The 16,022-nt window shown below is 44.0% G+C and overlaps 1 protein-coding gene across 1 annotated transcript in view; it reads right to left on the bottom strand.

Annotated features, from left to right (window-relative positions):
• spock2 (SPARC (osteonectin), cwcv and kazal like domains proteoglycan 2) overlaps positions 1-14,898 on the bottom strand; it is an 88,907-nt gene extending 74,009 nt beyond the window's left edge. Inside the window, exon 1 of the mRNA XM_065012754.1 lies at positions 14,580-14,898. Coding sequence (XP_064868826.1) covers positions 14,580-14,768 — 189 coding nt within the window. The 5' untranslated portion in view covers positions 14,769-14,898. The remainder of the gene's footprint in view (positions 1-14,579) is intronic.
• Between the last annotated feature and the right edge of the window lie 1,124 nt (positions 14,899-16,022).

The raw sequence follows: 16,022 nt of genomic DNA, 5'->3' as shown, positions 1-16,022 counted from the left end.
AGAGAGACAGAGAGAAAGAGGGATGAGAGAGAAAGAGCGGTAGAGCAAGAGAGAGGAGAACCAGAGAAAAACAAGAAAAAAAGAAAAGAGCAGAAAGCAATTGAACATTTTAAATCCTCTAAGTGTTTCCATTTCCCCCCATGCTGTGTTATTAATGTCCCCTAGTGCTGTCAAACACACACACACACACACAGTACTGTCACAGTATCCAGCTGTAATTGATTATAGATTGCGTGTCTTGCTGCTGCTGCTTGCAGCCACGGCCGGGCAGGCCATCCTAAATACTGCTGAATTTAGAACACTTTCTGGACTCAGCAAGGGAATTAAAGTGATTCACATCTAATCAGGCCTGATACCATTCCACAGGAGTGTATGACCCGTCACTGCATTAATGCTACAATAGTGACAGAGGGTAGTATAGTGAGATTAAAGTAGAACAAACAAGAATACTTGGTTAATCCAGTTGTGAAATATTGAGTATTGCGAATATTTCAATACTATTTAATTATTTCACACATACAGCGCAGTTGTCTTCCACAACACACACAGTGGGAGGAAGAGGAACAGAAAGGTCTACATTTCATACAACACAACAGCCTGCACTGAAACACAGGCTGTCTCCCAAGTGGTACTCTGTACCCTATGTAGTGCAGTACTTTTGACCAGGGCCCAAGTGCCTCAAGGCAAAACAACACAACAACTTCAGTGGCATTTCAGAGACCGACTAGGACACTTATTATGAATGATTGTGTCTTTCCAGGAAATTATAGCAATTCACAATAATTATTGTGTCTTTCCCTATGGGCCTTGGTCAAAAGTAGTGCACTATACAGGGAATAGGTTGTCATTTGGAATGCTGTCTGGGAGTGCATAGTGGAGGATGATGAAAGGATATTTTGTTTTGTTCTCATTCAATTCCATCCCACCCATCTCTCTCGTGCTGGGCCAAGACACCCCACAGTGTAGCACTGTGCTCTCAACCTCTGATGCGGAGCCTAAACACCCCACAGAGCAGCATGATGCTCTCAACCCCTCTCTCTGTCAGTGCTGATCTAGGTGCACTCAATCTACGCCATGCCTGCTGATCTAGGCACAGTCTATCTACGCAGACTTCCCAAGAGCCCACATCTTCTGGAGCTGGGCCAAGACACCCAACAGCGCTATATAGCTGCTGATCTAGGCACACTATCTACTACGCCATGCCTGCTGATCTATGTTCACAAGACAACAAAGTGTTGGTGAGGGGATCTTTCTTGAAAAAAGCTATAAATACTAACCAAATGAGGAAAGTACATGAAATATCTCAATCTAAAAACATAAACATACTTTAAATAAATAATAATGAAATAAACAGCTGTTAAAGGGAAAGCATGAGTTTCTCTTTGACATTCCGAACAAGGGCAATATCCAGGACTGGTACAGTAAGCTACAGTAATAATTCCCTGACATCACCCACACAGTAATCTCCTGAATCATCTTAAATTGAGTATTTGGCTGCACTGTCACCAACAAACACCCGCCCCTTCAGTCCCCCAAACATAAATTGTTAAGACCACACTGTAAAATGGAAACAGAACCCATTGGCCTTATTCAAATACTTCAGAAATGCATCCTTCCTTGAAGTAATCACAGACCTCATTTGGTTGGATTGGTGAAAGTAATAAGGTGGTAATCTTCCTCAGGGATGGATGCATTTATGAAGTATTTGAATAAGGCCAATGGGGTCTGTTTCCATTTTACAGTGTGGTCTCTAACAATTTCTGTTTGGGGGACTGAAAGGGCGGGTGTTTGTTGTGCCAACATCAGACAAGATGATGAACAGGTGCCATGGTTGGCGTTTATTAAACAACCTTTGTTTTGTGTGTGTTTTGTTAAGTCCAAGAGTGTGTGTGGATGCATCCCAAATTGCATCCTATTCCGTACTTGGGCTCTAGTCAAAAGTAGTGCACTATATATGGAATAGGGTGCCATTTGGGAGCAACATATATATGTCATGCAACCACCCTGACATAAAGATCATTGTCTCGGAGCCCAGGTGAACGCTAGGCTCCATGTGGCAGGTTATATTGCTTTAGCCACCAAGCCAACTGCTTGCATTACTTTCTAGCTTTAACGGTTCACAAACACAAGCGAAACGACATCCACATGATTTGATGATCAAGCTGGCAAACAACAGACACACACTGAACCCAACACCATCATGACCACATCCGGGCCTGAATCACTGAATCTTCATAATGAGCTTCGCTTCGACAACCAAACTGTCTACACCCCCCCCACCTACCTGCGTGCCCAGCCATCCTGAATTTTTTATTTGACTGGCATCGACTGCATGGGGGACTGAGGTTTGTGTGAATGCACAGAACGTTTTCTGTTCATTAAAAATGAAGTGGAGGAGAAGAACAGGTGCAGGCAGGGACTTAGTGGCACAGCCCTGGCCCACTGCTGTGGAAGAGACCTGCGCTCTCTAGTGCTACTGCTACTTCTAACCAGCACAGAGAGAGAGTGAGAGAGGGGTGATGAAGAGTAGGATATAAAGAGAGAAAGGGGGAAGAATTGTTGGGGGGGGAATGCAGATTGAACCGATTCGATGAGAGAGAGAGAGAGACCTAAGGATAGGTCAGCTCTGCTTGTTTTTATTCCAACAGTGTGCTACTGTGTGAGTGCATTTGTGTGTTTCGGCACCACTACACACTCTCCTAAAAATAAGGAGTGTGTGTGATCCTCTCCCACAGGTGCGTCTCATTAGCAGTCTGATGAACATTCTAAACTGATCTATTCTGTGTCATCATCAACGATAGAAAACACCATAGGGCTCTGACCAAAAGTAGTGCTCTATGTAGGAAATAGGGTGCCATTTGGGACAAGCCCACTGTCTCCAATGCTGATCAGACTGATTCAAAAGTATGACTTCACAATGTGACGTTAATAGGGGGAAGTTAGTTGAGCATAAAATTGTATTCACTGTTGATTTGGCTTCTGCAATCAGAGAGACTAAATCTGATAAATTATGCATAACGTGCAGAATGACTGCAATTTCAATAATGCAGTGTCATCTAATTTATTTTTATAACAAGAATGGATAAGATGGTGGCTTGACTGGTAAGCTGCTACACAATGATGGAGGCTGAATCCCAAATAGTACCCTATTTTCTATATAGTGCTATACATCCTGGTCAAAAGTAGTGCACTACATAGGGAATAGGGTGCAATTTAAGACATAACCGGACTCATCGGATGAGTCTATCTAAATTTGATCCAGGTTGATAGAGTAATAACAGCAATCATAGCTCATCACCCCTATAATGGAGTCTCATTGAACATCTTATTAACATATTAACATTTTGACCAGTTTGTGTGACTGTGAAACCTGGGTGGAAAAGGAGAGTTTGAGACATTTAATGGAGTTTGAGACAAAGAGGAAACATAAGCGTTTCGCTGTACCTGCGATTACATCTGCAAAATATGTGTATGCGACCAATACAATTTCCTTTGCTGGATCAACAGCCTCTTTCGGTGTCCGTTTGCTTTGTGTTCAGAGTTCATATTGAACATGGACTACTAATAGAGTGCAAAATGACTGTTTCATCATCACAATGGCCATTTGAAGAGGAGGCCAGGGGATAAAGCATGTTGGCTCAACAGTGAATCACGCTAGGGTACAGAAGACACTGACTATACCAGGAATATAGAAAGAACAAGAATCAAGTCTATTTAGAGTTGGGGGATGAGATTTTATCAAAAGCGAAACAGCCGTCGGCCACAAAAAATCCAATGCAAGCTCTGCAAGCTCTGCATACCGTAGGTCTTCATTTTGAAATAGAATACATATTTAATATTCATGTATGTTTTTGTGGTTGTGTGTGTATATACTGTGTGTGCGAAGCATATTTGTGTGCATGTTCTTATGATCTGCTTATAATTATTGTTTTCCATTGTTGCATTAATATTAAACTTCCTGTCCCTCAAAGGAGCGTCAGCGATAATTTGAGTAAATTTGGCTTATTTAACAGTGTCATGGGTGATCCTTCATAGAATAACCAAGTAATTTCTTGAAAAACTGCCGTTTAACTCATTTTCCAATTGTTTGCATTTTCCATGTATTTCTGTTCAAAGATGTGTCACCACTCCATAGTTGGAGGACTGTCACATGTGTGGTAGTGCAAAACCAAGAGTCAGACAAGGCAATTCCGTTCTCAAATGGGGATTTATTTAACTCAAAAGGCTTGACAGGTAGCTAGGGGATCCTTCAGGTCACAAAATATGTTTTTACTCAAAGAAACATGGGTAACCTTCAAAATCAACTACTGGCCCTTTTAAAGGTATACTCAGCGATATGACCTAGATGCAGAAAGTAAACAGCATAATGCATGTGTCAAACTCTTTCCACAAAGGGTTGAGTATCTGCACATTAGTTGCTCCTCCCTTGTACTTGATTTGATGAAATAAGGTCACTAATTAGTAAGGAACTCCCCTCACCTGGTTGTCTGTCTTAATTGAAAGGAAAACCCCAAAACCCGCAGACACTAGGCCTGCCATGTAATGAGTTTGACACCACTGTCATAGTGGGTCCATTTCAGCAACAACTAAGTGTTGAAGCGCAAGGTTCAACTTCTCTGCTGTTTTGGTGCTCTGGCTAACACGCTGTGAACAGCTTGAAGCGAACTCGTGCACATGCGCAGATAGTGTGTTTATGTGTGAGAGCGAAGTCTTGCATCTCGCTCATCTCAACATCTGCGGTGCTGCTCATGGCAACGTCATTTCACTAAGTCAACCTTTAAGGCAATAACTTCAACTTAAATAACTGGGGAAGATAATATCTTATCCCGTGGCAGAGATAGCTTCAAACATTAGGCATATGGGATGCTGGCTAGTGATGTTACGTTTGATACCGGAGCTCCAATGCAGGCATCGAAATCACTAAAGCTTCGATCACACCAACAGCGTTATTGCATTTTGGTACACCAGAATGACATTCATTTCCAATGAAATGCTGCATTTGCCTTGCAGCATTGCGATGCAGAGGCAGTTGCAGTGCGCTCGGTGCATACGTTGTATTTATCCAACGTATGTGCTAAACTGTATGCATAAACTGCTTGACAGAAATGGTAGCAGAAGGTGAATTTTGAACTTTTGTTGCATACATATCCAGATGATGCTGCATACTATTTTGCACAAGGACGCTGTCGGTGTGATCGAAGCGTAAGCAGCTAACTTTGAAGCAGTGTGGATGCTTGTATCACTTTATCAGAAGGTCGTCATCAATGATGTCCAAAGCTTTGTTTGATCACATGCTTTTTTCAACCGTGTGTTGCAAAATGCGAGATTACATTGATTTTGCAGCGGTTCTGGTGCTTTCTTTGATAGGCCTGGTTCCCGCGGACATCGCTCAAACCAAGCCATTTTTATCTATGGTGTCCACAGATCGATTTATAAGCAAAAATATCAGTCGGAATCGGTACCAGAACCACGCAGGTACCCTAAACAGGGGACTTTACATCTAAGAGATTTTAAAGTGGAAAATCTGAGTCAAAGCGTAATTCCATTAATGTCGAATTGCCCTTTACAATGACACATTATTGAATTATTTTGAACATGGAGGGGGCCAACCATCACCTCAATACAGAAATAAGGACTATTTCCACACATTTCCTTGCAATAATTAACTCAGAGAAAAAAAGCTGGTATTGTGTTGTATGCTCCAATTAAGTCATAATCCCTCAACCTAGATATGGGATCAATTAAAACAACAGGAATATAATTATTGAAAATAATATGAGTTTACAAAACGTTAAGTTAAAACCAGTACTGAAATTGAGGGGGTGACTTCCGGGTTGGAGCGATCTGGTCGCATCCGCGCTTCGGTCTGCAGGTTGTATAACTTTTTCATTACATTTCATTATAGTACAACGGTCTGATTTGTCTAATCTTAGCAATTTCCTCTTAGCTAGCTACATAGTCGTCGTTGTATCAAAGATAATTGCGTAATTATCGTATTTCGTCGTCTCCTATCTGTCCAACACGTTCACCGTCTACCGTAGCACTGTAGTAACTATCACACTCAACTGAACGTCTTGATTAGTGTAGTGTTAGCTAGCTACATAGTTGCTACATAGTTGTCTTTGCTGTCTTCGTATCCAAGATAATTGTGTAGCTTAGAGTGTGGAGTCTTAGAGTGATAATTGCGTTATTATCGTATTTCGTCGCCCTCCTATCTGCCTAGCAGCTAGCCAGCTAGCATACGTTCACCGGCTACCGTAGCACTGTAGTAACTATCACACTCAACTGAACGACTTGATTAGTGTAGTGTTAGCTAGCTACATAGCTAGCTACATAGTTGTCTTTGCTGTCTTCGTATCCAAGATAATTGTGTAGCTTAGAGTGTGGAGTCTTAGAGTGATAATTGCGTTATTATCGTATTTCGTCGCCCTCCTATCTGCCTAGCAGCTAGCCAGCTAGCATACGTTCACCGGCTACCGTAGCACTGTAGTAACTATCACACTCAACCGAACGACTTGATTAGTGTAGTATTAGATAGCTACATAGTTGTCTTTGCTGTCTTCGTATCCAAGATAATTGTGTAGTTTAGAGTGTGTAGTCTTAGAGTGATTATCTTAATTCACCGAGGTTAGCTAGCCAGCTATTTTGTCGTCCTTAACGTAGGAGACACTCCTAGCTAGCCAATAGCCAGCCAACGTCTACTGAATAGAACTTTCGCATTCGGTCGCATTCCGCGTCGCTCCACAGGTAGTATCACTTTTTCATTTCATTTCATTACAGTCCCAACGGTGTGATTTGTTTGATCGTAGCTAGCTACATAGCTAGCTACATAGCCGTCTTTGTTTCAAAGATAATTGTGTAGTCTAGAGCGATTTTCTAGGTTAGCTAGCCAGCTATTGTCGTTCTCCTAACGCAACGTAACGTAACCAACACTGCTAGCTAGCCAGCTAGCTCCCGATAAGCAGCATTGTAGAAACTTCACACTCAACGGTACGACTTGATTAGGGTAGTGTCAACAACGCAGCTAGCCTACCCCAGCAGTACTCTATCATTTTAATCATTTTAGTCAATTAGATTCTTGCTACGTAAGCTTAACTTTCTGAACATTCGAGACGTGTAGTCCACTTGTCATTCCAATCTCCTCTGCATTAGCGTAGCCTCTTCTCTAGCCTGTCAACTATGTGTCTGTCTATCCCTGTTCTCTCCTCTCTGCACAGACCATACAAACGCTCCACACCGCATGGCCGCAGCCACCCTAATCTGGTGGTCCCAGCGCGCACGACCCACGTGGAGTTCCAGGTCTCCGGTAGCCTCTGGAACTGCCGATCTGCGGCCAACAAGGCAGAGTTCATCTCAGCCTATGCCTCCCTCCAGTCCCTCGACTTCTTGGCTCTGACGGAAACATGGATCACCACAGACAACACCGCTACTCCTACTGCTCTCTCTTCGTCCGCCCACGTGCTCTCGCACACCCCGAGAGCTTCTGGTCAGCGGGGTGGTGGCACCGGGATCCTCATCTCTCCCAAGTGGTCATTCTCTCTTTCTCCCCTTACCCATCTGTCTATCGCCTCCTTTGAATTCCATGCTGTCACAGTTACCAGCCCTTTCAAGCTTAACATCCTTATCATTTATCGCCCTCCAGGTTCCCTCGGAGAGTTCATCAATGAGCTTGATGCCTTGATAAGCTCCTTTCCTGAGGACGGCTCACCTCTCACAGTTCTGGGCGACTTTAACTTCCCCACGTCTACCTTTGACTCATTCCTCTCTGCCTCCTTCTTTCCACTCCTCTCCTCTTTTGACCTCACCCTCTCACCTTCCCCCCTACTCACAAGGCAGGCAATACGCTCGACCTCATCTTTACTAGATGCTGTTCCTCCACTAACCTCATTGCAACTCCCCTCCAAGTCTCCGACCACTACCTTGTATCCTTTTCCCTCTCGCTCTCATCCAACACTTCCCACACTGCCCCTACTCGGATGGTATCGCGCCGTCCCAACCTTCGCTCTCTCTCCCCCGCTACTCTCTCCTCTTCCATCCTATCATCTCTTCCCTCTGCTCAAACCTTCTCCAACCTATCTCCTGATTCTGCCTCCTCAACCCTCCTCTCCTCCCTTTCTGCATCCTTTGACTCTCTATGTCCCCTATCCTCCAGGCCGGCTCGGTCCTCCCCTCCCGCTCCGTGGCTCGACGACTCATTGCGAGCTCACAGAACAGGGCTCCGGGCAGCCGAGCGGAAATGGAGGAAAACTCGCCTCCCTGCGGACCTGACATCCTTTCACTCCCTCCTCTCTACATTTTCCTCTTCTCTCTCTGCTGCTAAAGCCACTTTCTACCACTCTAAATTCCAAGCATCTGCCTCTAACCCTAGGAAGCTCTTTGCCACCTTCTCCTCCCTCTTGAATCCTCCTCCCCCTCCCCCTCCTCCCTCTCTGCAGATGACTTCGTCAACCATTTTGAAAAGAAGGTCGACGACATCCGATCCTCGTTTGCTAAGTCAAACGACACCGCTGGTTCTGCTCACACTGCCCTACCCTGTGCTCTGACCTCTTTCTCCCCTCTCTCTCCAGATGACATCTCGCGTCTTGTGACGGCCGGCCGCCCAACCTGCCCGCTTGACCCTATCCCCTCCTCTCTTCTCCAGACCATCTCCGGTGACCTTCTCCCTTACCTCACCTCGCTCATCAACTCATCCCTGACCGCTGGCTACGTCCCTCCCGTCTTCAAGAGAGCGAGAGTTGCACCCCTTCTGAAAAAACCTACACTCGATCCCTCCGATGTCAACAACTACAGATTAGTATCCCTTCTTTCTTTTCTCTCCAAAACTCTTGAACGTGCCGTCCTTGGCCAGCTCTCCCGCTATGTCTCTCAGAATGACCTTCTTGATCCAAATCAGTCAGGTTTCAAGACTAGTCATTCAACTGAGACTGCTCTTCTCTGTATCACGGAGGCGCTCCGCACTGCTAAAGCTAACTCTCTCTCCTCTGCTCTCATCCTTCTAGACCTATCGGCTGCCTTCGATACTGTGAACCATCAGATCCTCCTCTCCACCCTCTCCGAGTTGGGCATCTCCGGCGCGGCCCACGCTTGGATTGCGTCCTACCTGACAGGTCGCTCCTACCAGGTGGCGTGGCGAGAATCCGTCTCCTCACCACGTGCTCTCACCACTGGTGTCCCCCAGGGCTCTGTTCTAGGCCCTCTCCTATTCTCGCTATACACCAAGTCACTTGGCTCTGTCATAACCTCACATGGTCTCTCCTATCATTGCTATGCAGACGACACACAATTAATTTTCTCCTTTCCCCTTCTGACGACCAGGTGGCGAATCGCATCTCTGCATGTCTGGCAGACATATCAGTGTGGATGACGGATCATCACCTCAAGCTGAACCTCGGCAAGACGGAGCTGCTCTTCCTCCCGGGAAGGACTGCCCGTTCCATGATCTCGCCATCACGGTTGACAACTCCATTGTGTCCTCGTCCCAGAGCGCTAAGAACCTTGGCGTGATCCTGGACAACACCCTGTCGTTCTCAAATAACATCAAGGCGGTGGCCCGTTCCTGTAGGTTCATGCTCTACAACATCCGCAGAGTACGACCCTGCCTCACACAGGAAGCGGCGCAGGTCCTAATCCAGGCACTTGTCATCTCCCGTCTGGATTACTGCAACTCGCTGTTGGCTGGGCTCCCTGCCTGTGCCATTAAACCCCTACAACTCATCCAGAACGCCGCAGCCCGTCTGGTGTTCAACCTTCCCAAGTTCTCTCACGTCACCCCGCTCCTCCGCTCTCTCCACTGGCTTCCAGTTGAAGCTCGCATCCGCTACAAGACCATGGTGCTTGCCTACGGAGCTGTGAGGGGAACGGCACCTCACTACCTCCAGGCTCTGATCAGGCCCTACACCCAAACAAGGGCACTGCGTTCATCCACCTCTGGCCTGCTCGCCTCCATACCACTGAGGAAGTACAGTTCCCGCTCAGCCCAGTCAAAACTGTTCGCTGCTCTGGCCCCCCAATGGTGGAACAAACTCCCTCACGACGCCAGGACAGCGGAGTCAATCACCACCTTCCGGAGACACCTGAAACCCCACCTCTTTAAGGAATACCTAGGATAGGATAAAGTAATCCTTCTCCCCCTCCCCCCTTAAAAGACCTAGATGCACTATTGTAAAGTGGCTGTTCCACTGGATGTCATAAGGTGAAAGCACCAATTTGTAAGTCGCTCTGGATAAGAGCGTCTGCTAAATGACTTAAATGTAATGTAAATGTAAAACTACACTGTAGCTTTCACCTGGATTCACCTGGTCAATCTATGTTATGGAAAGAGCAGGGTTTCATAATGTTTTCTACACTCATTGTATAATCCAACAGGCCTCTCGTCCAAGTCATGTTGTGATCGTTAGTAATCATATTGAGGCAGGATAGAGGCAGGATTTCACACACACACACACACACACACACACAATATTCATAGACAAAGCAATATCTAGATGCCATTTAGGCTAAAAGCCGGATTCAGTTTGAAGCTAACTGCATTACCTTGGTAATCAATGATCAGAACTTGTATTATAATTGCATTATTGCATTGTGCCTATTCTGTTTGTAACATGTCATTTGCAAACACTTGGCTGAGTCAATAGCAGGATGACAGCAGGCCAGAATGCATATTGTGAGAAAGTGGACGTGGCAAACCGTATAAGGGGTGAATGTGGGTGCAGTGCTTTAAAGGAGAACAAATTGCAATCAAAACAATTGTTAGCTGACTATCAGTACCACATTACAAAATTGCACCTGGTGTATTCTACACTGAACAAAAACATAAACTCAACTTCTAAAGTGTTGGTCCCATGTTTCATGAGCTGAAATAAAAGATCCCAGACATTTTCCATACGCACAAAAAGCTTATTTCTCTCAAATGTTGTGCACAAATTTGTTTACATCCTTCTTAGTGAGCATTTCTCCATTACACAGGTGCATCTTGTGCTGGGGACAATAAAAGGCCACTCTAAAATGTGCAGTTTTGTCAGACAACAGAACCTGTCTCAGGGAAGCTCATCTGTGTGCTTGTCGTCCTCACCAGGGTCTTTCCCTGACTGCAGTTCGGTGTCGTAACTGACTTCAATGGTCAAATTCTCATCTTCAATGGCCACTGGCATGCTGGAGAAGTGTGCTCTTCACGGATTAATCCCGACTTCAACTGTACCGGGCAGATGGCAGACAGCATGTATGGCGTTGTGTGGGCGAGCGGTTTGCTGATGTCAACGTTGTGAACAGAGTGTCCCATGGTGGCGGTGGGTTTATGGTATGGGCAGGCATAAGCTATGGACAATGAACACAATTGCATTTTATCGATGGCAATTTGAATGCAGAGACACCGAGATCCTGAGGCCCATTGTCCTGCCATTTGTCCGCCGCCATCACCTCAAGTTTCAGCATGATAATGCACGGCCCCATGTTGCAAGGATCTGTACACAACTCCTGGAAGTTGAAAATGTCACAGTTCTTCCATGGCCTGCATACTCACCAGACATGTCACCCATTGAGCATGTTTGGGATGCTCTGGAACAACGTGTACGACACCGTATTCCAGCACCTTCACACAGCCATTGAAGAGGAGTGGGACATCATTCCACAGGCCACAATCAACAGCTTGATCAACTCTATGTGAAGGAGATGTGTCACGCTGAATGAGGCTAATGGTGGTCACACCAGAGACGGCCTGTTTTTCTGACCCATGTCCCTACCTTTTTTTAAGGTATATGTGACCAACAGATGCATATCTGTATTCCCAGTCATGAGAAATCCATATATTAGGGCCTAATACATTTATTTAAATTGACTGATTTCCTTACATTAACTGTGTTTTGAAGGACTGTTGCTATATATGACAAAACTGAAATGCTGAATTGTTTCAATGAGCACTTTGTATCATCTGGTAGGCTGTTTTATTCAGTGTCCTCTGCCTCTGTACAACCCTGTGTGGATGAACCAGTGAGAGCTGGTCAAACTTTTAGCTTTTTGCCATTCTCAGTGCAGGTGGTACATAAAGCCCTGAAATCCTTAGATCAGAGAAAGCCTGCAGTTCCTGATCTTTTGGGTCCCTGCTTTTTAAATCTGGCAGCTGATTGCATAGCTGAACCACTTACATCTCTGTTCAATCTAACCCTGGAATGTAATGAAATTCCAAATACCTGGAAATCAGCATTTGTCCGACCACTTTTAAAAGGGGGAGATCCAACTCTTTTAAATAATTATAGGCTAACTATCTGTCTGATCGAACTCAGTGCACTCAATTTGATGGGCTTATGTCTGTTAAATTGTCTGTCTTGAATGGTGTGCCCCAAGGCTCTGTACTTGGTCCTCTCTCTTATTCACTATTTATATAAATGATTCAGACAAAAATGTCAAAAATGCACAACTTCATTTTTATGCTGATGATCCTGTTATTTACTGTTATTATTTACTGCTTATCCTCAATACTGACAAAACTAAACTAATGGTGTTTTCTAATGCAAGAAATAGACCTCTGAACCTTTCACCTATTACTTACTACCTGTCAAGGCAAGGAGATTGAGGTTGTAACCTCATATAAATATCTTGGAATTTTAATTGATGACGGCCTCTCTTTTAAATTGCATATTCAACAACTTACAAAAAAAATGAAGCTGAAATTGGGATTTTATTTTAGGAATAAGGCCCGTTTTTCGTTTGAAACCAGAACGAGGCTAGTATCAGCTACATTTATGCCTTTACTAGACTATGGGGATATTTTATATATGAATGCTTCCGCTCAGTGTTTGAGATTAATTGACACTCTTTACCATGGCACTTTGAGATTTATTTTAAACTGCAAAACCCTTACGCACCACTGCACTTTGTATACCGGGGTTGGCTGGCCTTCTCTAGTCACTCGTAGGCTCAGTCACTGGTATACTTTTTGTTCAGAAATGTGGTGGGTACTCTCTTCGTTCGCTGGACTTTATTTGGTAAAAGGGCTTTTATGTACTCTGCGCCATCGTCTTGGAACACCTTACAAAATACTTTTAAACTGGAAGAACGTGTCCCGGTTGGTGTTTTTAAATCACTGATGAAGGATTTTGAGGCTGATTTCCCTGACCTGTCAATGTTTTTAATTTGCTGTTTTATACTCTTGTGAATTCAATGGTTTTTACTAGATTACTTGTAGTTTTTCATGTTGTCTGTCTGTAATTTTTTTGTAATGACTTGGTGCTGCCTATCTTGGCCAGGGCGCTCTTGAAAAATAGATTTTAATTTCAAGGAGCCCTTCCTGGTTAAATAAAGGTTAAATAAATAAAAACTCAGAAACATCGTTGAAATTGTTGCAACTTGCGATTATATTTTAGTTCAGAATACTATTCTGACTTATGTTCAGACTCTGACTGAGTTCCCCAAAAAATAGACATTATTATTATTTTATTCACTGGCTCTCATTGGCCATTCCTGAGCTGTCGTTTGGTATTGCTGACCAATCACGGTTCTCAAAACTTGTCGTTGCACATATCACACAACAAGAGAATTGCAGATTCTGTCCCGAATTCTGTGTGGAAGTTTAGTCGGGAATTGAAGAAGTATGCTAATTAAAGGTTGGGGAGTGAACGTTATTTATAATAAAAGGTTACCTGGAGAAAATCTGACCTCTCAAAAATGAAAATGGATGGCGCTCCCTTCAGGGAAATAGTTTTCCTAAACCCTCCCTGAACGCTTGAAAAAACAAAACAAGTGATGCTCCCCTATAACCAAAATAATAATGTAAACAAAGTGGATAGCAGAGAACGTCTACCATTTATCGGACAGACTAGATCCTTAGATATGCAGTTTAAGAAACTGTTCTTCGTCCTTTCACCATTACATGTGAACGCAGGAATTTGTATACCGTACAGGGCTACGGGCCAGAAGGTTGCGGGTTCACAGACCACCATGGACAAGAGTAGGCGTGGATAGATCTCCTTTATAGTAAAATCATAGCATCTATCATCGTATTTGCCTATCAGAGAAAACAATTGCCTTTTTTAAACATTTCATGCGATTCTACATAATTTTACTAGCAGAATATTTTTTATACCACACAAATTACTGAAATTACAGTCTAAGAATGGACAGAGATATATGCCTGTGTTAATCTTATAATTTATCCAATGCCAAATCAGTGTGTATTGTGTGCAACGAAACTGTCCCCTGTTTGCAAATAAGCACGTAAGCAGATACCCATCAACTAGTCATTGCGCTAATGCTAGTTAGCATTCGCTCGCGAAACTACCTCTAACTTCCTTCACACTGGACACAGATACATAAAAAATGGTATCCACGAGTTCATCTGACTCTGAGGAAGTAGCTAAAAAGCCTCATTGCCAAAATCCCGATTAATCCCTTTAACATTACCTATAATAAAGCATATCAGCCAGCTGGAACAGTAATAATGGTCTGACTATGCGATATTTTTAATAGCTACATGGTTATTATAAAGAAGTGCCTCGGGCGGAATCCTACCGCTCGCATCCGTTGCCCTATCAACACAGCTTACCGCATTACCGCGGATCTCTCAATCAACCAAAACAGCGACTCACGTCTCTGAAGCGATTCCAGTGCTTGATCTTGCGGCTGTACTGTGAAATGGTGGACAGCCAATGCTCGTCTTCCATGAAATTCCCTGCTTTTTCTGCCTCTTTCCCGTTCTTAATTTCCGCCTGCAAGGTGAATCCCACCAGCATCATCACCGGGACGAGAAGGACCCCCAATTCGGTCATTATCACCATGGTAAGTGCTTAGAAAAGGCGCGCGGCACTCGATATAGCTTCTCTTCTGGAGAAAAAGACGAGGATGCGACTAGAGTGAAATGTGACCTGTTTGCGGAGATGCGCCTTCCTACTACTGCTGCCGCGAAAAGGAGAGGGAGAGAGAAAGAAGTAGAGGGAGAAAGAGAGAGAGGGAGAGAGAGGGGGGGGGGGGGGGGTGACGCTTTCATGTGTAGAATGTATAGCACCTGGCGAGGTTAAGCATTAAAGGTACAATAGTGTCTACTGTTATGACATTCCCTCTCATTGCTCCCATTGAATATGACGTATATAAGGACATTACACATGCATCAATTGATAAATGGTGGATGGTGTAATCATATCTTACCTCATTTAAGTGTAGCCTATGATCTAAATATACCGCTTGTCTTAAAGAAAGCAATACATCATTCAGTTAAAACGTCCTCTTGTGACCACTCTTTTTACATTTTAGTTATTTAGCAGATGCTCTTATCCAGAGCGATTTACAGTCAGTGCATTCATCTGAAGATAACCACATCACAGTCGTAGTAAGTACATTTTTCCTCAATAAAGAAGTTATCAGCAAAGTCAGTGCCACTGCCATGTGCTTTAGCTCAGTGGGATAACACAGTCACTCTCGAGGTACACGGACAACCCAATACCCGTTTGGTCATGTTCAGATGTAACAGAGATCATGAGTCTGTGCAAATAATTCACAGCTGGGAATCGCCTATCACTTTATATCAGTCTCCTATCTATTACTATCGTGCCTATTTAATTTCCTCTATCACTTTCCTACCTGCATATCGCTGAGCTAGGTGGGACAAGCCAGCCCCAAGGGAGTTCTGTTGTAGACGCGCTGTAATTATAATACAGGATTAACGGATGCCGTCTTTACTATTCCTTCACTGAATATACCATTTTATTGCTCCTCTCTCTAAAGCCAGTATTCGAAGGGGATAATCTAATCTCTCCACAGAAAGCAATCAGTTTTCCAGCAAAAGAGCGAGGGGGGAGAAAATCGTTTAGATTGAAAACGCACACACGAGTACACAGAGCTAAATTGAATTCAGATGGGAATTGTGACTGTCTAGTAGGCCTACATATCGCGGGTTTTTCTTTATTGTTAAGACTTTGCATGTCTCACATTCATCACAAACTGCAAGTGGAGGGAAAGTACTTAAGGTGCCTTCAGAAAGTATTCACACCCCTTTACTTTTTTCACATTTTATTGTGTTACAAAGTGGGATTAAA

The sequence above is a fragment of the Oncorhynchus nerka genome, linkage group LG28 (genome assembly GCF_034236695.1).
Source record: "Oncorhynchus nerka isolate Pitt River linkage group LG28, Oner_Uvic_2.0, whole genome shotgun sequence".
NCBI lineage: Eukaryota > Metazoa > Chordata > Actinopteri > Salmoniformes > Salmonidae > Oncorhynchus > Oncorhynchus nerka.
This window is presented reverse-complemented; position numbering and strand designations above follow the sequence as displayed.